At 51.2% G+C, this 24137-nt stretch overlaps 1 protein-coding gene across 2 annotated transcripts in view; it reads right to left on the minus strand.

The window, feature by feature from the left end:
- Positions 1-24137, minus strand: part of STX1A (syntaxin 1A) — a 253948-nt gene that overhangs the window by 55510 nt on the left and 174301 nt on the right. For both annotated transcript variants that reach the window (XR_005590229.1, XM_039508497.1), the window contains exon 5: positions 1538-1611. Coding sequence is in view for 1 of the 2 variants with exons in the window: in XM_039508497.1 (XP_039364431.1) it covers positions 1538-1611 (74 nt within the window). In the remaining variant the exon portion in view is untranslated. The remainder of the gene's footprint in view (positions 1-1537; positions 1612-24137) is intronic.

The following is a 24137-nucleotide window of genomic DNA, read 5'->3' on the forward strand; positions in this document are numbered from 1 at the left end:
AGCAGTGCCCTCTAGTGCTACGCCTTCCTCAGAACAGCGTATCATGGATCTGTAAAAGATTTGGCTACGGCGCCCACTACTGGAGTAGCTAAGCATTGCCTGGATGTCCCTGTAGAACAGCACTGTGTCCACCCTCTGTCTGGCTTTCTTCTGTGACAAACACCCCACATCTCCTCTTCTGTTCTCACAGCTCTTAAGTTATCATTACTGTTGCTCACCTCTGGAATCTCTCTGTCCATGTGCCTAAAACTGAACATATAACATGAGCCCTGGGTCTCCCTGGTGCTGAATAGGGGGAAATAATCACCCCCTTGTTTCACCTGGTGCTCCCATTAATAGAACCCAGGGCAGCATTAGACTTGCTTTTACAATGATTCTAATGTACTTACAGCAATTTCCTCTTATTACTTTGAAAACCCTTTGCTAATAAAGTAGGACTTACTGCCACATCGCTGTGACAATACAGTAAGAAACCTGCTAACTGAAATGGTGCCACTTACCAAGAACTCCTTTGCAATGGGAGATAGAATTGTTTTAACTATTCAAACGCTGCTATTTCCCTGGCTGCCAGCCAGGGCCGGCTCCAGACCCCAGCGCGCCAAGCGCGCGCTTGGGGCGGCATTTTGCCGGCAGGGCGGCAGGCGGCTCTGGCGGACCTTCCGCAGTCATGCCTGCGGGAGGTCCACCGGAGCTGCGGGACCAGCGCACCTCCCGCAGGCATGACTGCGGAAAGTCCGCCTGAGCCGCCTGCCGCTGTCCCAGCGCACCCTCCGCAGGCGCGTCTGCAAGAAGTCCCCCGGAGCCGTGGGACCGTCAGCGCATCCCCTGCGGCATGCCGCCCTGCTTGGGGCGGCCAAATTCCTAGAGCCGCCCCTGCTGCCAGCCAGGGCGGTGCCCCATTAAGGTAGTGAATTTCCAGGAGCAGATTATGGGCCTGCAGAGCGCAATCCAGAAGTTTATATTCTAATCACTTTTAAGGAATAAACTTCCTGACAGTGTCATTCAGCTTTGACATCTCTTATGATCCCACAAAGCATCTTTCCATGCTCTTTAAAGCGCACTGAGGAGCCAGGTTTAGCACACACTGCAGAAGGGACCTTTCTGTCCCCAAAGTGCAGGTACTAAAGTTTATTTCTTGGTTCAATAAAATCCCACTGGGCCAGATATTTCAAAACATGTGCAACCCCCCCCAAACCCAAGTTACCCACACAGAAGCCCTGATGTGCACACCTATGTGAGGAATTGGATGCACACATCCCTTTCTTACATTACATACACAGATCACGGGAATCACACTGGGTCTTCAGGCATGCAGGCTGGGGGTGCACAAAGCATGCAGGCTGGGGGTGCACAAAGCATGCACGCTCTTTTGCAGACACACCTAGCAATCTGCCCTATTACTGCGAAGTGCTTTTCAGGGCTCTGGGCAGAATACCTGCAGCCTTTGTCCTCCATCACCTTCTGGGACACGTTAGTGCGCAAAGCTTGTCTCAACCTCCATCCTCCCAAACCAAGATTCACCAGGACAGAGACTCACCTGTGTTTTCCTTATCCTCAGGTCAGCAGATGATCTATTCAATCCTTCTTCTTGTTCAATACTCTGTTCAATACCTGGTTGTGGACAGAAGAATGCAGCTTATTTTAGACTGTTTAGAAGGGAATAAAGGTTGCTTTGCAAACCAATTCTAAAAGCCAGAATACATGTGGATTAGAGATGCATCTGGATCCCACTGCAGTCCTCATGTCCTGAGATACTGGCCCATTTTATCCTAGGCTGAAAGCAGTTTTCCTGAGCACAAACCACTAGCTCCAGCTGTCTCTTACCTTTTCAGACAAGTACAGACAAGTGCAGTACTGGTTACTAATTTAAACAGCTGAAGACTACATCTAAAAAAAATATGGAGATATACCTATCTCACAGAACTGGAATGGACCCTGAAAGGTCGCTGAGTCCAGCCCCTGCCTGAACTAACAGGACCAAGTACTGAGCTTGCCCCAGATCCCTAAGTTGCCCCCTCAAGGACTGAGCTCACAACCCTAGGCTAAGCAGGCCAATGCTCAAACCACTGAGCTACCCCTCCTCCCTTTACAAAATAAATGGAGATACACCTATCTCATAGAGCTGGAAGGGACCCTGACAGGTCACCGAGTCCAGCCCCTGCCTGCACTAACAGGACCAAGTACTGAGCTTGCCCCAGATTCCTAAGTTGCCCCCTCAAGGACTGAGCTCACAACCCTCGGTTTAGCAGGCCAATGCTCAAACCACCTGATTCAGACTATGACCCTTGGTATTGACTCTGGCCTGGACCTGACTACAAACTCCTCTGCTACTCCCAGCCTCAGGGTTGCCCTTGCTCTGATCCTTGGCCATGACTGTCCTTGTTGGGATCCTCGCAATTATTCTCTTGGTGGTTACAAGTTGATTATTTATTCCAGTATCTTTCCATGGATTGAAGTTAGGCTGACTGGTCTGTAACTCCCTTTTGAAAGACAGGTCCTATGTCAGCTCTTCTCCAGCCCTCTAGGACCTCACCCATCCTCCATGAGTTCTCAGAGATTCTAATGGTGCTGAGATTGCTTCTGCTAGTTCCTTAAATACTCTACGGTGAACTTTGTCAGGCTCTGCCAACTTGAATACATCTAATTTATCTACATATTCTTTAAACTGTTCATTCTCTATTCTGGCTGGGGTTCCTTTAGTCTTTTCTTAATATTAATTGTATTGAACAGCTAGTTACAATTAACCTTCTTAGTGAAGACTGAAGCAAAATAGGCATTAAACACCTGTCTACTTGAGATCTTCAATTATTAGCTCTCCTTCCCTACTAAGTAGCGGGCCTATACTTTGTGTTTCTCTCGCTCATAATGTATTTAAAGAACCCGATCTTATTGCCTTTTATGTCCCTTGCTAGTAACTTGCTTTGTTCCTTAGTCTTTCTGATTTTGTCGCTACATGCTTGTGCTATTCTTTTTGTGATTTGTCATATGTCCACTTGTTGTAGGATTCCTTTTTGATTTTCAGGTCATTAAAGAGTTCCTAATGGAGCCATATTGGCCTCTTACTATTCTTCCAATCTTTCCTTTGTACTGGTATCGTTTGGTGTTATGCTTTCATATTGTCTCTTCAAGAAACTGCCAACTCTCCAGAACTACATTTTCCCTTTGATTTTCTTCCCATGGGATCCTGTGACAATCAGGGTCCAGACACCCCAATGGGAGAACAGGGGGTTTGAACCCGAAAGTAAAAGTAGTTGAACAAACTGATTGTACACAATGTTAATATACTAGAACCACATGCAAACTAAGGTCTGTTATGAAAGCTTCTCATGCTCTAAACTTAATCATCATTATGAGGTATGTACGCAGGCCATGCTTGTGATGCTTTTATTTGTGTCTATAGAGAACTGTGCTCATAAAACTTCAGCTCCAGCTTACATCATAGAATAGCAGAGTTGGAAGGGACCTCAGGAAGTCATTTAGTCCACCCCCCTGCTCAAAGCAGGACCAATCCCCAGACAGATTTTTGGCCTCCTCAAGGATTGAACTCACAACCGAGGGTTTAAGCAGGCCAATGCTCAAACCACTGAGTTATCCCTCCCCGCACTAACACTACAGTGAGTGCTCAGAAAGGAAGAGGCACCTCCCAAGTCATTTGTCTACATGAAACCAACTTCGGGTACCCACCCAGCCCAGGGAAAGACAACGGAGGATCATTAAATTTAATGGAAAGACACAGACATCCTGGCTCTTCAATCAAGAGGGGTTTTCCACATTCTGAATAAACATGAGTCACCATGGACTAAGAGACAAAGAAAAGCGAGGCAGGCGGGGGAAGCCTTTTAAAACCAGGCTTGTGTCTGAGGCTTTTCATCCAGAATTTGGGGGACCGTCTGGAAGGTGGGAGGCTGTCTGTGAATGCTGGATCCAGCCTATGGCTAGTGGGTAGGCTGGGAAACTGTTAAAAGGAAATTGCTAACTTGTATTAGAAAGGGGATTTTATCTAATATCGTAATGTGAAGCCAGAAGTGTGGTGCCATTTATTTATTGTGTAACTTGTATCTGTGTGCTCTCCCTTCCTCTGTCATCTCCAAGTTTGTGGTTTTTCTATTAAATACACCTCTTGTTTATTTTTACTCCTCGCAGTCCTCTGGTGTGCAGACTGTGTGGAGTGTGAGTGCCGAAGTGAGTTTGCACCCTCAGCAAGTTCACAGATGACACTAAGCTGGGGGAAGAGGTAGATATGCTGGAGGGTAGGGATAGGATACAGAGGGACCTAGACAAATTAGAGGACTGGGCCAAAAGAAACCTCATGAGGTTCAACAAGGACAAGTGCAGAGTCCTGCACTTAGGACGGAAGAATCCCATGCACTGCTACAGACTAGGGACCGACTGGCTAAGCAGCAATTCTGCAGCCTAGTTACTCCTTGCAGTGTGATCTCAGCAGCCTTTCTAGTCCTGAGTCTTTCCAAATCCGTCCTTCCTCAGTTCTTAACCACCAGACACTCAGACCCTTCCCCTCTGGTTCATCATCCCCAAAGGTGTGAAACCAGTCCCCGCTTATCATAGAATCATAGAAGATTAGGTTTGGAAGAGACCTCAGGAGGTCATCTAGTCCAACCCCCTGCTCAAAGCAGGACCAACACCAATTAAATCATCCCAGCCAGGGCTTTGTCAAGCCTGACCTTAAAAACCTCTAAGGATGGAGATTCCACCACCTCCATAGGTAACCCATTCCAGTGCTTCACCACCCTACTAGTGAAAAAGTGTTTCCTAATATCCAACCTAGACCTCCCCCACTGCAACTTGAGACCATTGCTCCTTGTTCTGTCATCTGCCACCGCTGAGAACAGCCTAGCTCCATCCTCTTTGGAACCCCCTTCAGGTAGTTGAAGGATGATATCAAATCCCCCCTCACGCTTCTCTTCTGCAGACTAAATAAGCCCAGTTCCCTCAGCCTCTCCTCATAGGTCAATCTAGATTAAAAATGGCCAGTGATGGAGAATCCACCATGACCACTGGTGAGTTGTTCCAGTGGTTAATTACTCTCACTGTTTAAAATTTACACCTTATTTCCACTCTGAATTTGTCTGGCTTCAACTACCAGCCACTGGATTGTGTTATACCTTGCTCTGCTAGATTGATCAACTATCTCTCCCCCCTGTGGCCAAGTCACCCCTTAACCTGCTCTATGTTAAGATAAATAGATTGAGCTCCTGGAGTTTCTCAATATAAGGCAGGTTTTCAAATCTTTTAATCATTCTTGTGGCTCTTCTCTCAAACCTCTCTAATTTATCAACATCCTTCTTGAATTGTGGACACCAGAACTGGACACAGTATCCAAGCAGTGGTCACGCCAGTGCCGACTACAGAGGTAAAATCACCTTTCTGCTCCTACTTGAGATTCCCCCGTTTATGCATTCCAGGATTGCATTAGCTCTTTAGGTCACAGCGTAGCACTGAGAGCTCATGTTCAGCTGATTATCCAGCATGACTCCCAAGTCCTTTTCAGAGTCCCTGCTTCCCAGGATAGAGCCCCGCACCCTGTAAGTGTGGCCGACATTCTTTGTTCCTAGAGGTATATATTACATCTAGCCATATTAAAAGGCACATTGTTTGCTTGTGCACAGTCTACCAAGTGATCCAGATTGCTGTGAAGAGTTCTCTGGCACCTTATAGACTAACAGACGAATTGGAGCATGAGCTTTCGTGGGTGAATACCCACTTCGTCTATAAGGTGCCACAGGACTCTTTTCTGCTTTTACAGATCCAGACTAACATGGCTACCCCTCTGATACCAGATTGCTGTGTATCCAGTCCTGTACTGGCCTGTCCTCTTTGTTATTTACCAACCCCCAATATTTGTGTTATTCAGCAGCAACAAAAAAGAGATTTGCCTTTTTAACCATGCCTGGTACTGCAGCCAAGTGAAATTAATTCTTCACCTGCCCCAAAGGACATGCATTACTGTACAGAGAGGAGCAACTGTATCAGTCTCCATCAAGCAGAGAGCCAGGGAGGGTCTAGCACTGCTTAGCCATGTGGGGGCAGGGCTGCTCTGCCTGCTGCAGAGAGGAAGAATGAGAAATGTGACTGCACTCAGATGAAAAACAGGGATGCGCTTTTTTCACTGCCAGATCAAAACATGCTAGTTACAGATGTTACTGGGCCAAAGAGCCTGGGGAAGGCCATTCTACAGGCCAGCCATGTTTAATTCCTTCTTTAGGATTATGCATCTCTCTTGAAATCCGCGGAATACAGATACAATGGCTCCTGGAAGAGGCAACGTAACTGCCTTCTTAATCCTACAGGACGCAGCCAATTCTTCCATTAAGCACAGCAAGAGGGCTGCGTACACCCCCAAAGGACAAGCAGTCTGCAACTTTGTGCTGCGCTCACTGACCAAAGCAAGCCCAATCCCATATAAGGCCCTATATCCACTGCAGTTAAACTGTGGGTGGGCTGCAGTCTCCAGCCACTGTGGTTGCCCAAATCCTGGCTGGAGAGGCAGTGCAGCCCTAGCTGAACACGTCTCATGGGCTCCTGGGGGTTCCATGCTCTTTGGCTCAAATGTTTTCTCTCCTAGGCAGAGCACCCCAGCACGCCGTAATGTCACCCTGAGGTCGATGCTTTCATTGTCCTCACTCCCTAGTTGTTACAAAGACTGATTCTTCTGGTAATGGAAGCTGTCAATCAAGCTCACTCCATTCCCCTTCTGTGTTTCCCTGAGGCAGGAAGATGCTAACAAAACGGAGCACGCTGATGAAAGAAGTTTACCTTCCTTGACTCTATGTCTGCTCTCTCCCCGCACTCCTGTCCTCCCCTCCAGAGCCCCATGCTTTCTCAACAGGCACCTTATCTCAGTCTGACAGACACAGGAGGGGAGAAATCTGTGTCTGGAAGATTCTGATTATTGTGCTGGACACTGGAGACGCAGTCTGTGCAGCTGATGGGGAACCTAGTGAAGATGAGTCCGTTTCCGTCCGGGTGATGTGAACCCAGGACAAGGTAGAAGAGAAAGTTACTCACCTTGCAGTAACTGAGGTTCTTCGATATGTGTGTCCCTGTGGGTGCTCCACTCCAGGTGATGGTGCATCCTGGCGCCGTTGATCAGAGATCTTCGGTAGCAGTGCCTGGTCAGGATGCACACGCTCAGCTGCTGTCTTGTGGCATCGTTAGGGTCTGCCTGAGCGCGTGCATCCCACAGCCCTCTCAGTTTCTTCTCTACTGTAGAGTTGTCTGAGAGGGGAGGAGGGTGGGTAGGGGAGCACCCTCAGTTACTGCAAGGTGAGTAACTTTCTCTTCTTCTTTGAGTGCTATCCCTGTGGGTGCTCTACTCCAGGTGAATGGAAGCAGTACTCCTATGGTTGGTGGGATTTTGGAGTTGCGTGAGGGACAGTGGTAGACAGTACCATATGGCCGACTATGGCGTCTGCCGTGGTATCCCGTGTGATAGCATAATGTTTGGCAAATGTGTGATTAGATGTCCACGTGGCCGCCTTGCATATGTCTGTAATAGGTATGTTGTGGAGGAAGGCAACAGATGTTGACATCACCCAAGTAGAGTGAGTTCTAACACTCTCTGGTGGTTGAACATTCTGGGTCTGATAGCAGGATCTGATGCAGTCTGAGATCCACTTGGAGAGTTCTTGCTTAGAGATAGCATCACTCTTTGATCTCTCGGTAGTAGAAACAAATAGCCTAGAGGATTTACGAAATGGTTTAGTTCTGTCAAGATAAAATGCAAGGGCCCATCGGACATTAAGGGTATATAACACCGCTTCTTGTGGAGTCGTGTGAGGCTTGGGATGGAATACAGGTAAGTGTATTGGCTGGTTAAGGTGGAAGGGAGACACCACCTTGGGGAGGAATTTGGGGTGGGGTCGTATTGTAACCTTGCCTTTAGAGAAAATGGTGTAGGAAGGGTAGGCCATCAGGGTGCTTATTTCACCAACCCTTCTTGTTGACATTATGGTAACTAAGAAAGCCACTTTCATGGACATGTGGAGCAGGAATGAGGTAGCCAGGAGGTTTCGTGAGACCGCAGAGAACTAGGTTGAGATTCCGGGAGGCTACTGGTGAATGAATCTCAGGGTAGAGATTTTGCAGGCCCATGAGGAAGCGTTTCATGGTAGGGTGGGCAAAAAGTGAATAGCTGTCCAGAGTGTCATGGAAGGTGGTAAGGGCTGTGAGGTGTACTCTGATAGAACTGAGTGAAAGCCCGTCCTGTTTTAGTTCGTAAAGATGGTCTAAGATGTGAGGGAAGGTTGCAGTCTGGGATGTCAGGCGTCTGTGGAAGCACCGAGGGAGAAGCGTTTCCACTTTTGCAGGTAAGTCTTACGAGTGGAGTCCCTTCTACTGTGCAGGAAGACGTATTGGACCTGTTCCGAGCAGGCTAATTTGTGGGATTGAAACCATGAATGAACCACGCCATCAGATGGAGTTTCCAGAGCTGCAGATGAAGAAGCCGACTGCAGTTCTGGGAGAGGAGATCTGGTCTGTTGGGGAGAGTCTTTGGAGGACGGCTGGACATGCGTAGCAGGTAAGGATACCATGTTTGTCTGGGCCAAGCTGGGGCAGTAAGTATGACCCAGGCCTTGTCCTCTGTGATGTTGCATAGAACCCTGTGTATCGTGGAATCGGTGGAAAAGCGTACCTGAGGGAGCTGTTCCAAGGAATGAGGAACACATCCCCTAGAGGTGCGTTCCTAAGTCCCACTTTGGAGCAAAATAGATGGCATTTGCGGTTCTGAGGAGTGGCAAACATGTCTATCGACGGAGAGCCCCAGTCGGAGTATTGTGGGATGTAATTCCCATTTGTGTTCCTCAGAGAAGTGTCTGCTGAGTGTGTCGGAGTCCCCGGGCGATGCTCTGGAACTGCTCCCCACAAAGCCAGGCAGGACTTTGGGAAGCCTCCTCTCCCTCGGAGCAGACTGTCTCCAGGGCAAGAAGCCTACACGGCTTCACCTCCTGGGTCTCTCCTTGGAGCATTCAGCATCCTCTGCCCCTCCGTGCACTTCCCACAGCGAGCCCACCCCGGCGGGGTCCTGGGGAAGCCAGAGGGTCCTGCACCCCCGCTTTGCAGTCAGACGTGACTCTCAGCCAGCCAGTAAAACAGAGGTTTATTCGATGACAGGAACACGGTCTAAAACAGAGCTTGTAGGTACAGAGAACCGGACGCCTTGGCCGGGTCCATCCTGGGGCCTAGTGAGGCAGACCCCCATGTCTGCCCTCACTCCTCGTCCCCAGCCAGCCCCAAACTGACACCCCCTCCAGCCCCTCCTTCTCTGCTGAGTTCCTTTCCCAGGCCAGGAGGTCACCTGACCTCTTTGTTTTCCCACACCTTTAGCATCCCCTTGCAGGGGGGAAGGGCCTGGCCATTAGTTGCTAGGTGACAGAGGGCCGGCCAGAAACTGAGGCACCCACACAGTATTCAGGGGAAATATTAAGAACAGTCCCACTTCGTCACAGTCGGCAATAGTGTTGTGAAACCCAGGCAGGTAGAAAGCAGTGATTTCTATGTCATGTTGTATGCACCAATTCCATAGTCAGATGACTTCTGTGCATAGGGAGTGAGATTGTGCTCCTCCCTATCTGTTGATGTAAAACATACATGCTATATTGTCCATCAGAACTCAGATGGACTTGTTCTTTATTGTGGGAAGAAAGTGAAGGCAAGCGTACCTGACAGCTCTGAGCTCTAGAAGATTGATGTGCAGATAGGGATCAGCAGCCCTGTACCTTGTGGTCGCCTACGTGCGCTCCCCAACCTATCAGGGAAGCGTCCGTGGTGAGCATGAGTACTGGGGAGTGTGGATGGAAGGGAACACCCATGCATAGGTTCTCTGGTTTTGTCCACAAACGTAGGGAGGCCGATACATTTGGTGGTGGAGTCAGTGTTATGCAGAAACTGTGTCTGCTGGGTTTGTAGTTGGAGTTGAGCCAACCCTGAAGGCATCTCATGTGCAGCCTGGAATATTTGACCACGAAGATGGTGGCTGCCACGTGACCAAGAAGCTGTAGGCAGGTCCGTGCCTGTATTCTGGGGTGAACAGAGATCATGCATATGAGATGAGTAGTAGTGAGGAATCTGTTGTGTGGAAGCGAGGCTCTGGTTTGAATTGAGTCCAAGTGAGCTCCAATGAACTCTATCTGCTGTGTAGGTATCAGGGTGGATTTTTGGAAATTTATTTGCAAGCCTAGACTGTGGAAGAGGGAGATGGTAGAGTTTGTCGCTTTTAACGTCGTAGGAGCTGGCTTTGATAAGGCAGTCGTCTAAGTAGGGGAAAGGACAGTTACCTGTTCCATAACTGCCGTTCTTCGAGATGTGTTGCTCATGTCTATTCCACAGTAGGTGTGCGTGCTCGCCACGTGCACTGGTGCCGGAAGCTTTTTCCCTCAGCAGTACCTGTAGGAGGAGCGCTGCTGCATTATAAGGGGAGCCGCGCGCTCCCCCTACCCTCAGTTCCTTCTTGCCGGACCAACTCCAACAGTGGGGAAGGAGGGCGGGATGTGGAATAGACATGAGCAACACATCTCGAAGAACACCAGTTATGGAACAGGTAACTGTCCTTTCTTCTTCAAGCGCTTGCTCATGTGTATTCCACAGTAGGTGATTACAAGCTGTGTGTGATGGAGGTGGGTAGGAGTTCACAGATTCCCTGGCTGGAGCACAGCCCTACCGAAGACAGCGTCATCCCTGGTGTGGGAGACGATCGCATAGTGCGACGTGAACTTGTGCACTGAGGACAGGGTAGCGGCTCTACAGATGTCCTGGATAGGGACATGGGCCACAAAGGCAGCTGATGAGGACTGAACCCTTGTCGAGTGAGCCCTTACGATAGGTGTAGCATGTCCGGATGCACGATGTGATCCACCGAGACAATCTCTGGGTGGATATCGGTTGGACCCTCATGCGCTCAGCCGAAGCAACAAAGTGTTGCAAAGACCTATGGAATGGCTTAGTCAGATCCAGATAAAAGGCCAGAGCCCTGCGCATGTCGAGCATATGGAGGCGGCGCTCCTCGTTAGAGGAATGCGGCTTAGGACAGAGGACAGGTAAGAAGATGTCCCGGCTCATGTGAAAGACGGAGACCATCTTGGGGAGGAACGCAGGGTGTAGGCGGAGCTGAACCTGTGAAAGACAGTGTACGGGGGGGGTCGCAGGTCAGGGCCCTGAGCTCCGAGACCCGCCGGGCCGACGTGATGGCCACGAGAAAGGCTACCTTCCAGGAAAGGTGAGACCACGAGCCTGTGGCCAGGGGTTCAAACGGGGGCCCCGTAAGGCGGGATAGCACCAAATTTAGATCCCACTGAGGGATGGGGTCCTAACATAAGGGAAGGACCAATCTGGCCCCTTGAGGAAACGCCTGTTCATGGCATGGGAGAAAACCGAGCAGCCTTGGACCGGCGGATGGAATGCCAAAATAGCTGCCAGGTGCACCCTGGCAGAGGAAGGGGCCAGGCCTTGAGTTCTAAGGTGAAGCAGGTACTCAAGGATAAGTTGGAGTGGGGCAGACGTTGAGGAAACACCCTGCTCTCCCGGAGAACCTGGACCATTTTGCCAGGTAGGTCCGGTGTGCGGATGGCTTCCTACTTTCGAGGAGGACATGCCTGACCCACTCTGAACACGTTCTCTCCTCCGCATCTAGCCACTGATCAGCTACGCTGTCAGATGGAGGCTGGCCAGATTGGGGTGGAGGAGGCAGCCCTGGTCCTGGGAGAGTAGGTTCAGGCGGAGCGGCAACGGCCAGGGAGGGGCCACGAGTAAGTCTAGGAGGGTCCTGTACCAATGCCATCAGGACCACGCAGGGGCAATCAAAAGGACGCATCCGTTTTTACTTTCTCCAGGACCTTGGCAATGAGGGGAAAACGAGAAAAGCGTAAAGGAGTTGACCCGACCACGACAGGAGGAAGGTGTCCGAGATCACGTTCCTCCCCACACCCCACCTGTGGCAACAGTGGTTCTGTAAAGTCGCAAACAGGTCTATTGGGGAGTGCACCACTCTCGGAAGAGAGCTGATGAGTGACCTCCGGGTGAAGCGACCACTTGTGTTGGGAGGAGAAAACCCTGATCAAGTGATCGGCCTGCGTGTTGTTGGCGCCTGGCAGGTGGAAAGCCTTCAGGGAGATGTTGTGGGCTATACAAAACTCCCAGAAGCTGAGAGCTTCCTGGCTGAGGGCCCAGGACCTCGCCCTGCCTTGCCTGTTGATGTAAAACATAGCGGCGGTGTTGTCCGTGAGTACTCTGATCACCTTGCCGCGTAGCTGCAAGCTGAATGTCACGCAGGTTAAACGTATCGCCCTGCGTTCCCTGACATTTATTTGAAGGGACAGCTCTCCGGTGAACCAGAAACCTTGGGTCCGTGAGGTCCCTGTGTGTGTCCCCCAGCCCAAGTCTGACGCGTCGGACACTAGGTCCAGCGACGGGATCGGGTCCCAGAAGGGAATTCCCTGGAGCATATTGTCTGGGCAGGACCACCATTGAAGCGTGGTGATCACTCCTGCCAGTACTGAGAGGATCTTGTCCAGTTTGTCCCTGGTCTGGGAGAACTCCAAGGCCAATCAGAGCTGGAGGGGCCTCATATGAAGCCTGGCATGGCGGACCACGTATGTACACGCTGCCATGTGGCCCAGGAGCTGTAGGCACACCCTGGCCATGGTAATAGGAAACACCATGACCGAGGCTATAAGGCCCTTTAGGGTCTGGAACCTGTCCATGGGAAGGGAGGCTGTGGCCTTGGAGGCATCCAGGAGAGCACCTATGAATTCTATGCGCTGCACCGGGACCAGCGTCGACTTGGCCTCGTTTACTAGGAGGCCTAGTTTGGCACATGTGGCCAAGAGCAGGTCCACGTGGTTGCATACCTGGGATCACGAGCTGCCCTTGAGCAGCCAGTCGTTGAGATAGGGGAATATCTGTACCCCTTGGCATCTGAGGTAGGCCGCCACTACCGCCATACATTTCGTGAACACCCAGGCCAAAGGGGAGGACCGTAAATTGGTAGTGATCCTGTCCTACTAGGAAGCAGAGGAAGCGTCTGTGCCCCTCGAATATGTGGATATGGAAGTAAGCGTCCTGAAGGTCCAGGGCCACATGCCAATCGCCAGGGTCCAGAGAGGGTATGATACATGCCAGAGAGACCATGAGGAACCGGCATTTTGCCATGAACCGATGAGGCCTCACAGATCCAGGATGGGTCTGAGCCCCCCTTTCGTCTTGGGGATCAGGAAGTAATGAGAGTAGAATCCTTTCCCTCGGAATTCCCATGGAACCTTCTCCACAGCTCCCAGGCTGAGGAGCCGACCCACTTCCTGCTGTAGCAGGGGTAAATGCGACAGATCCTTCCTGCCGTCCAAGGAAGGGGGGAGGGAGGGCGGGTGTGAGGTAAATTGTAGTGTATAACCCTGGGAAATGGTGCTGAGGACCCATTGGTCCGATGTTATTCGGGACCATTCCACAAGAAACGCAGACAAGCGGTTGCTGAAACCCAACTTTATTGGTGGGAGGGTCCTTTCGGGGGTCACCGGGGTACCCTCCCGCAGCCAGTCAAAACCGCCTCTTGCCCTGCCGCTTGCCCCTGGAGGGCCCAGGGCAGAGCGAGACTGCCTCTGAGGTGGCCTCTTCTGACTTTTGGACCTCTTGTAGGCGGGCTCGTATCTAGGCTGAGACGCAGGGATGGAGGCTTGCGCCCTTAGGCTTTTCCTTGGGCGGGACGTAGAACCCAAGGGTTTGAAGGGTGGCACATGAGTCCTTCATGCCGTGGAGCCTCACGTCTGTTTGTTCCGCGAACAGGTCCTTGCCGTCAAAGGGAAGATCCTGCATCGCAGACTGTGCCTCCGCGGAGAGCACGGATAGCAGTAGCCACGATGTCCTGCGCATGGACACCACCGAGGCCATGGACCGAGCAGCTGTGTAAGCTGCATCCGACACCGTCTGCAAAGCAGCCTCCTCCACCAGAGACTTGAATTCCTTCCTTTCGTGCTCCGGAAGGGAGGGCTCGAATTTTGGCAGTGACCCCCACAAGTTAAACTCATATCGTCTGAGGAGGGCCTGGTGGTTGGCCACCCGGAGCTGGAAGCTGGCGGACGAATAAAGCTTTCTGCCAAATGAGTCCAGTCTTTTGGAGTCTTTATTCTTGGGTGCGGGTCCTGGTTGGCCTTGTCTTTCCCTGTGGTTCACAGATTCCATCACTAGGGAGTTGGGGACCAGGTGAGTATAGAGGTATTCATGCCCCTTCGTGGGCACGAAGTATTTGCACTCTGCCCATTTCGATATCGGGGCCAGGGAGGCCGGTGTTTGCCAGAGGGCATTAGAGATGTTGGCCACCCGTTCATGGACCAGGAGGACCACTCTGCCCGGTGCCGAGGATGAGAGCACGTTAAACTGCGAGTCTGAGGGTCCCTCCATCTACTCAGCTTGGAGATGGAGACTGGATGCTACTTGCTTTGGCAGCTCCTGATGAGCCCTGAAGTCCTCCTCTGGTACGGAGGGGGGTGGAGCTGCAATCTTGTCATCCGGTGTGGGAGAGGGGGCTGGTACTAGGCTCTGAACGTCAGCTGGTGCCACGGGGTCCACCCCTTGATCAGACTCCTCGTGCGGTGCCGAGGAGCTGTGACCCGCTGATCTATCCCTTGGAGATCTGGATAGCGCGGCTAATGGAGACTCCAATGCTCCTGCTATCAACCGAGGGCCTTGCTGGGCATGCACGGGGGCCAGGGGGTACACTGGCACCACTGGCTCTGCCATGGGGGTCTCTGCCATTGCCACTGGCAGCACCAGCTGGTCGGGTTGGCCCGGCTGGAGCATAGGGCACTGCGTGAGGGTCGAGGTCTGGGTTACCAATGGCCTGTTGGTGCCATGCAAGCGGTACGCGTGGTGGTACCGAGCATGGCGTCTGCCACGGGACCAGGACTCCGAAGTCAAGGAACGGTGCTACCTCGAGCTGCTACTCCTCGAGACGCTTCGACTCCTGGATCCACGATGACCCCGAGCTGGCGATCCCTGCCAGGAGTCGTGGGCACAGTGCCTAGACACGCGAGAGCTGGAGCGTGACCAGTGACAGCGTCCATGCCGGCAGCGGCTCCGGTAGATCCGCCGAGAGCAGGAGCATCTACGGCGTCGGCACCTGTCCTGCCGATGCTCTGCACTCGGCATGGAGTAGTGCCTAGAACTGCGCTCCCAACGGCACCCTACCAGACAACCTGGAGGGCAACAAGAGTGGAGGCTGGGGGCTGTGTCCTGACTGGACACTGGGTGACGAGCGGTCCCAAGAACAGTCTTCTGACCAGCATCTGCGTCTGGTCAGCGTTGGCTGACGAGATCCCAGCGGCACCTGCAGGGTCATAATATCTTTGGCTGCCTGCAGGGCCTCCGGTTTCGAAGGCATGCGGACTTTAGCTGGAGAGGTCCGAGTCAACGCAACCGGGCTGCTCCGCTTGACTTGAGTTGGGGCTCTAAAGCCCAGGGGGGAACCGGGGCTGCCCGACGTGGGTCTAGCCTCCCCCCGTGCCTTCTCTCTACGCTTCTGAGACAACTAAGCCTTCCTCTGCTTTTTCGACAGAGAGTGGTGCCGGCCACCAGAAGGAGCTGGGGGATCGCCACGCACCAAAGCCAGTGCCAACTCCATGAGAATGGCCGAAGTCTAATGTCTCTCTCTTTTTTGTCCTGGGTTTGAAGGACCTGCAGATTTGACAGCAGTCGCTATGTGGGATTCACCCAGGCAGCGGAGACAGTCCATGTGTGGGTCACTCCTGGGAATCGATCGCCTGCAAGACTCGCACGATTTAAACCCTGGGACATGTCCTGGCCTGAAGAATAACTAACTAAACTAGAACTTTTACAAACTAACTGATACAGGTACTACTGAACAACGAACAAGATTTGGGATGAGCTGCAGCAAAGCTGGAGCGAGTAGTTCTGATGCACTGTCACTGGCAGCAAGAAGGAACTGAGGGTGGGGGAAGCATGCGGCTCCCCTTTTAGCACGCTATAGCGGCGCCACTCCAGAGGTCGCAGCAGCGCTCCCCCTATGGGTACTGCTGAGGGAAAAACTTCTGGCACTGGTGCACGTGGTGAGCGCACACACTTACTGTGGAACACACATGAGCAAGCACTCGAAGAAGAAAAGTATAATTCTGTGTGTGCGGAGGTGGGCTACGAGTACAGATAGGGTCTTGGAGAAAACCCTCGGTGCTGTGGAGAGACCGAATGGAAGTGCTCTGTATTGAAAATGGTCGTGTCCAAGTGTGAATCGCAGGAAGCGTCTGTGTGCTGGATGAATGGATATATGGAAATAGGCGTCTTGTAGGTCAAGGGCTGTGAACCAGTCCCCTTGTTCCAGCGCAGGTATTATTCTGCTCAGTGGTTTGAGCATTGACCTGCTAAACCCAGGGTTGTGAGTTCAATCATTTAGGGAACTGGGGTAAAAATCTGTCTGGGGATTGGTCCTGCTTTGAGGTCCTTTCCAACCCTGATATTCTATGATTCAGTGTAAACATCTTGAATTTTTGTACACATACAAACTTGTTCAGTCAGCGTAGGTCTAATATAAGTCTCCATTCCCTGCCTTTCTTTTGGGTCAGAAAGTAGTGGGATGTTGTGTCGGTACATGTTCCACTGCACCTAGGTGGAGAAGATGAACAACCTCTGCACAGAGGAGACGCTTGTGAGAGGGGTCTCTGAAGAGGGATGGGGAAGGGTGGGCAGGGAAGATAGATAAGGGATGGAGTAACCTGACTGAACTATTTCCAGGACTTAGCGGTCCTGCGTGATCTGTTGCCAGACGTTGGAAAGCCTGGAGGTGGTGGCCAAATGGGCAAATAGGCAGCAGAGTCAAGGGGTGGTCACGCAGACCCCCGACTAGCACCTCAAAATTGTTGTTTGTGTCCCAATGGGTGGGAAGTAGTTGGTTGCGCCTGGTTTTGCCTGCACCTAGGAGGTCTGTTGCGGTTTCTCCCAGTGTCATACAGTCTGGACTGGAGTTGGTGATACTGTTGTGCGCAGGGCCTCTGATAAGGTTGATACCGCTGTCTCCTAGCGATTGATGGGTATATGCCCAATGTGCGCAAAAGTGGCCCTGGATTCTTTCAGAGTGTGAAGGACTTCAACAGACTAGGGACCGAATGGCTGGGCAGCAGTTCTGCAGAAAAGGACCTAGGGGTTACGGTGGACGAAAAGCTGAATATGAGTCAGCAGTGTGCCCTTGTTGCCAAGAAGGCTAATGGCATTTTGGGTTGTATAAGTAGGGGCATTGCCAGCAGATCGAGGGATGTGATCATTCCCCTCTATTCAGCACTGGTGAGGCCTCATTTGGAGTACTGTGTCCAGTTTTGGGCCCCACACTACAAGAAGGATGTGGATAAATTGGAGAGAGTCCAGTGGAGGGCAACAAAAATGATTAGGGGGCTGGAGCACATGACTTATGAGGAGAGGCTGAGGGAACAGGGATTGTTTAGCCTGCAGAAGAGAAGAATGAGGGGGGATTTGATAGCTGCTTTCAACTACCTGAAAGGGGGTTCCAAAGAGGATGGATCTAGACTGTTCTCAGTGGTAGAAGATGACAGAACAAGGAGTAATGGTCTCAAGTTGCAGAGGGGGAGGTTTAGGTTGGACATTAGGAAAAACTTTTTCACTAGTAGGGTGGTGAAGAACTGGAATGGGTTACCTAGGGAGGTGGTGGAATCTCCTTCCTTAGAGGTTTTTAAGGTCAGGCTTGACAAAGCCCTGGCTGGGATGATTTAGTTGGGTCTAAGAGAGACAGTCATGTCTCCAAGTTCTCCTGGAGTAGTTTCTACTAATTAATAGTGAGTATTAATTAGAAAGGTGAATTAGTCTTATGATTTGATTTCTATATTTGCAATTGGGTGTTTGCTAAAGGAAATGCTTTATGTTTGGTCCTGCTTGAGAAGGGGAGGGGGTAGATCCTTGTCTCTCTAGGTAAAGGGAGGGGGAGAAGGGAGGGAAGGAGGGGGGGGAATGGTGTTTGTAAGCTCCCATGGATTTGGGGCTCTTGGGATGGGGGGGGATTTTCTAGGATTTTGGTTGGGGAATGTCTCAAATCCCAATCCCTGATTGAGTGGTGGCAGCTACTAACTACTAACTAGGATTTTAGTTTAGAGGAAACCAAGTCGGGTCCCATCCCCATGACCCAAGCTCCAAAAAGGGGTGAGTGAGATACATGTGTGGCAGAATATACATGGTCCCCCCCATCTGAACCCACAAGCTCAAAGTGGGGGTGAGATGAGCAGGGGGTTGGACTAGATACCTCCTGAGGTCCCTTCCAACCCTGAGATTCTATGATTCTATTATCATGTTTTTTGGAAAAGAGTTTATTTTTGTCAAAGGGGAGAGCCTCCACTTTGGTCTGCAAATCTTTGGGGATACCAAATGCAGCCAGCCAGGAAGACCAGTGTATCACCACTGCAGTGGCAGTGGTGCGGGCTGCTGTATCTGCCATGTCCATGGACACTTGTAGTGCCATCCTAGACACCAAATGACCTCAACGAGGACTGACTTAAAGTCTGCTTCCCTGTCCTCTGGGATATGGGAGGTAAAATCAAGGACTTTGTTGTAGTTGTCATAGTCATAGCTTGCAAGGAGGGCGGAATAATTTGCAATCCTAAATTGTAGAGTGGAAGAGGTATAAACCTTGAAGCCCAGAAGATCAAGGCGTTTGAGGTCCTTGTCTTGCAGAGTGGGCCGGTAGTGTGGCTGCTTTGTGCTGTGTGTCACTGCATCCACCACAAGAGAATTGGGTTGTGGGTGGGAAAATAAGAAATCGACATCCTTCGCAGGCATGTAGTATTTACATTCAGGTTTCTTGCATTTTGGTGTGATGGAGGCAGGGGTCTGCCAGAGAGTATCAGCTGGTTCTAAGAGGGCTTCGTTTATGGGTAGTGTGATCTTTGAGGGTCCACAGGGCTGGAGGATTTTGAGGAGTCTATGTTGTGTCTCCTGGACTTCCTCTAAAGGGATGTCCTGGCTGAGTGCCACTCTCTTGAAAAGTTCCTGGAATTGCTTAAAGTCATCCACATTTTGTGGAGGTGGAGGCATGAGGGTGTCCTCTGTGGCTGATGGCGAGGCAGGAGCTGGTAAATCTGGGAAGGGTTCATAGCTCACCTCTTCAAGAGGGGGTTCAGGAGCTCTAGATGTTGATGGAGCTGGGATATAGGCGTAGGACGAGCTTGCAGTCTGGTAGAAGGGGCGCAAGAAGGAGCAGTGGCAGGAGCCGACCATGGGTACCACTGAGGCCAGGGCACCGGGTAGGAAAAGTTGGGTCCCGGCCACTGGGGGACAAAGTAGGGAAACTGAGGCTAGTTCTTATGATGTGCTGTGTCTTAGGATATGTATGGCTCCGGTGGAGGGGGAGACTCAGGTGGAGAGAACTCTGCCAGCTACTATATGTCGTTCTCGCTGCCAGTGAAAGTAGCCAGGTCAGGTGGCGAGAGCTGCTGTTCAAACAGTGAGTGCTCTGTGTCTAGGAGCGGAGAGTCAGGCTCAGGGGCCACAGAGATATCCTGCTGGTGCAGAAATTGTTGCTGCTCCCTAGGCTGGTGTGCTGCGGAGCGTGGAGTGTGAGCGGCAGCCCGGAGTGATTTTTACTTGGCTTTAGTAGGAGCTATGAGACATTTGTAAGAGCCCCACAGGGGGTCTGAATCTGCTCCGGCGGGGGTGGTGGGCAGGCTCGATACCGACGTTCTTGTTGGTACTGGGGCGGAACGTGTTGCCGGCACTGGGTCCATTATCCGTGCTGGCAGGACTGGTGCTGAGGAGAGCTTCCCGCTGTGGGAAGTCGGGTCCCTGCTTTTGCGTCCTGTGTGATTTGCCGCTGAGGTGCTGGGGCGATCAGAGTTGCCTGTTCTCGCCACTGTCGGCACCAAGGGTAAAGACCTTGCAGGAGATCTTTTTCCCTTTTGAGTGTCTCTGAGAGGAGACATTAGGGCTTCCTGACTCTTCTCGTGAGCGGGCGAAGCCGCGCTCCCAGTCGGTTCTGACTTGGCAGGGGAGCGTGAGGGAGAGGGTTTACTGCCGTTCTCCATAGGCGGCTGCAGAGCTTTCTCCATGAGAAGCGTTTTTAGCCACAAGTCTCTGTCATGGCGAGCTCTAGTTTTTAAGTTGGTACAGTGGACACACGTTGCAGGGACGTGTGTCTCGCCAAGGCATTTGACGCAGAGTGAGTGTCCACCGGACTGCGGCATAGACTCCTTGCAGGAGCCACATTTCTTAAAGCCTGGAGACCCCACCATAATGAAAGTATGAGCGGCCGGGGAAGTCTCAACGAGAGACTAAATTGAGGGGGAAAAATGTTATTATTTTTTTTAAACTAACAAACCATGCTAATGGAAAGGGAGAACTGGGAAATGGCTAGCTAACTATTTCTATTTTTCTCTACTTATTTCCTACAGTAACCAGGGAAGAGATGAGCACTGCCCCATGTCCCGTCTTCAGCCGAGGATAGTTGAGACTGAGGGGGGTGCGGGATGCACACGCACAGGCAGACCCTAACGCTGCTGCGAGACAGCAGCTGGGCACGTGCGTCCCGACCAGGCACTGCTACCAAAGATCTCCGATCAGCGGTGCTGGGACACACTGTCACCTGGAGTGGAGCATCCAGAGGGACCGCACTCGAAGAAGAACTTCTGTTCAGGAACCTTGCACCCTGCCATTGCACACACAGAGGATGGCGCCTCTTTGCCTCAACACACCAACTTGTTTCCCCTATTACCTTGGCGGGGATGTGCCAGCTCCACCTGCATATTTTAAAGAGGCCTCATGTCATAAAGCAGAGATAATTCCTCTCCACCCTTGGAAAGTTGCATCTAGTGCTGGGGCCCCAGGGAAGGCCCCTCCAGCAGGTATGTCCCTCACAGGACCGTTAAGAAATCACAGAATCATAGAATATCAGGGTTGGAAGGGACCTCAGGAGGTATCTAGTCCAACTCCCTGCTCAAAGCAGGACCAAACCCAACTAAATCATCCCAGCCAGGGCTTTGTCAAGCCGGGCCTTAAAAACCTCTAAGGAAGGAGATCCCACCACCTCCCTAGGTAACCCATTCCAGTGCTTCACCACTCTCTGAGTGAAAAAGTTTTTCCTAATGTCCAACCTAAACCTCCCCCTCTGCAACTTGAGACCATTACTCCTTGTTCTGTCATCTGGTACCACTGAGAACAGTCTAGATCCACCCTCTTTGGAACCCCCTTTCAGGTAGTTGAAAGCAGCTATCAAATCCCCCCTCATTCTTCTCTTCTGCAGACTAAACAATCCCAGTTCCCTCAGCCTCTCCTCATAAGTCATGTGCTCCAGCTCCCTAATCATTTTTGTTGCCCTCCGCTGGACTCTTTCCAATTTTTCCACATCCTTCTTGTAGTGTGGGGCCCAAAACTGGACACAGTACTCCAAATGAGGCCTCACCAATGTCAAATAGAGGGGAATGATCACATCCCTCGATCTGCTGGCAATGCCTCTACTTATACAGCCCAAAATGCCATTAGCCTTCTTGGCAACAAGGGCACACTGCTGACTCATATCCAGCTTCTCGTCCACTGTAACCCCTAGGTCCTTTTCTGCAGAACTGCTTCCTAGCCATTCGGTCCCTAGTCTGTAACAGTGCATGGGATTCTTCCATCCTAAGTGCAGGACTCTGCGCTTGTCCTTGTTGAACATCATCAGGTTTCTTTTGGCTCAGTCCTCTAATTTGTCTAGGTCCCTCTGTATCCTATCCCTACCCTCCAGCGTATCTACCACTCCTCCAAGTTTAGTGTCATCTGCAAACTTGCTGAGAGTGCAGTCCACGCCATCCTCCAGATCATTAATGAAGATATTGAACAAAACCGGCCCCAAGACCAACCCTTGGGGCACTCCACTTGAAACTGGCTGCCAACTAGACATGGAGCCATTGATCACTACTCGTTGAGCCTGATGATCTAGCCAGCTTTCTATCCACCTTATAGTCCAATCATCCAGCCCATACTTCTTTAACTTGCTGGCAAGAATACTGTGGGAGACCATGTCAAAAGCTTTGCTAAAGTCAAGGAATAACACATCCACTGCTTTCCCCTCATCCACAGACCCAGTTATCTCCTCGTAGAAGGCTATTAGGTTAGTCAGGCATGACTTGCCCTTGGTGAATCCATGCTGACTGTTCCTGATCACTTTCCTCTCCTCTAAGTGCTTCAGAATTGATTCCTTGAGGACCTACTCCAATGCCACCAAGCCTTTGTTCTGCTCCCAGAGAAGATGACAGACCCCCTGGCAAACCATGCTCCCTTGGGCTTGCTGCAGCCCTGTTCCAGCCAGCATCAGTGACAACCATGGGCCCAACACACATACCTGGTATTCCCAGCCCAGCCACTCCCCAGGCCCCTCAGCTCAAACCGTTGCCTCTTGGCTGTGTGGGAAAGGTTCCCTTTCAGCCCTTGTGCTCCGAGAGTCATAGAATCATAGAATCTCAGGGTTGGAAGGGACCTCAGGAGGTATCTAGTCCAACCCCCTGCTCAAAGCAGGACCAAACCCAACTAAATCATCCCAGCCAGGGCTTTGTCAAGCCTGACCTTAAAAACCTCTAAGGAAGGAGATTCCACCACCTCCCTAGGGAACCCATTCCAGTGCTTCACCACCCTACTAGTGAAAAAGTTTTTCCTAATATCCAACCTAAACCTCCCCCTCTGCAACTTGAGACCATTACTCCTTGTTCTGTCATCTTCTACCACTGAGAACAGTCTAGATCCATCCTCTTTGGAACCCTCTTTCAGGTAGTTGAAAGCAGCTATCAAATCCCCCCTCATTCTTCTCTTCTGCAGACTAAACAATCCCAGTTCCCTCAGCCTCTCCTCGTAAGTCATGTGCTCCAGCCCCCTAATAATTTTTGTTGCCCATTTTTGAGTCTACAATGGAGCTATGCTCCAGCCCAGCTGGTTGTCATTCTGCCTCTGCCTGGGCCGTTGTTAACCCTGGGCCTGTCCTCAGGCTGCAAAAGTGGGTTAGAGGACTAGAGAGAGTATTTATGAGGGCAGATTAAAAGCTAAAGATGGCTAATGGTTGACAGAGGGTTACCTGAGAAAGGTGCAACCACCAAGACCAGCGAGCAAATGTTCAGTGTGATTCAGTGGGGCACAACCAGGACTCACGTACAAGTATCAGCTAAATAGCTCACGAAGCTGTCAGACAGTGGAGCCATCTCTCACCAGGAGGGGAGGGAGACCCATGCTTGGGATATTTCCTATTAGACTGGAGAAGACACTAGTGAAAATACTGGAGGGGCCCAGCTTGCATTTGCTGGGGATGCACTGGGCAACCTACTATGGCTTTTTCTGCTCTAATTTCTCTGGCCCTTCCTACATTAGTCCAGTTTGCCAATGCACAGAGGAATAGGGCCAAACCCGGGCAGGGCCCCGTGTACACCACAGCACAATGGGACCAAACTGTGGCAAGCACCCCGAAATTCTACAACCAAGTTAATTAATTGTACATCCATGAAATGCTTTTCATGCCCATCCTCCCACACTCACACCACTATGGCTCACAGCTGGAAATATTCCTTCTGCCGCAAAATACTGAATTCTATGGTCCCTGGGAAAATTCCATATTCCATAGACACACGATCACAGAGTCCCTGGGGCCCAGAGTGAGATGGCTGGAGGAGTTCACACCTCTCAGGGCCATTGTTTTGGGCTCTTTGCAGACCCAGCCCAGGTCCCATTTTTGAGGTTATCGTCATAACTGAAAGGCTGGACACGTATTTTGTAAAAAGTGAAAACTGAGATTTTGGACACAATTGTGTGAATCCTGTGGCACACCGTGCACCCGTGGAACCACAGAGCACACAGGGCCCTGACCACAGTTTAGTGAAATTAGTGTCAATAAACCGGAGTCACTGCTCAGGAGACATGGGCCCGGGGTTGCAGTGACTCTGCGTACTGTGCCAGGCAAACTGTGGGAGAGGATCCAAGAGCCCTTGCCATATGGTTCAAGAGTAGAGCTGGCTCTCTGCAGCCAAACCAAGCTCTAGAGATGCTGACAATACCTACCTCTGAGTCTTGACCATACAGATGCACAGAGAGGAAAATTCAAATACTCTACATCATGGGCTGGTCTCTGGTTTGTAGAAGACAATTGGGAGCCGCTGGGGCTGTCAGACTGC

The sequence above is a fragment of the Mauremys reevesii genome, linkage group 20 (genome assembly GCF_016161935.1).
Source record: "Mauremys reevesii isolate NIE-2019 linkage group 20, ASM1616193v1, whole genome shotgun sequence".
In the NCBI taxonomy this organism is placed as follows: Eukaryota; Metazoa; Chordata; order Testudines; family Geoemydidae; genus Mauremys; species Mauremys reevesii.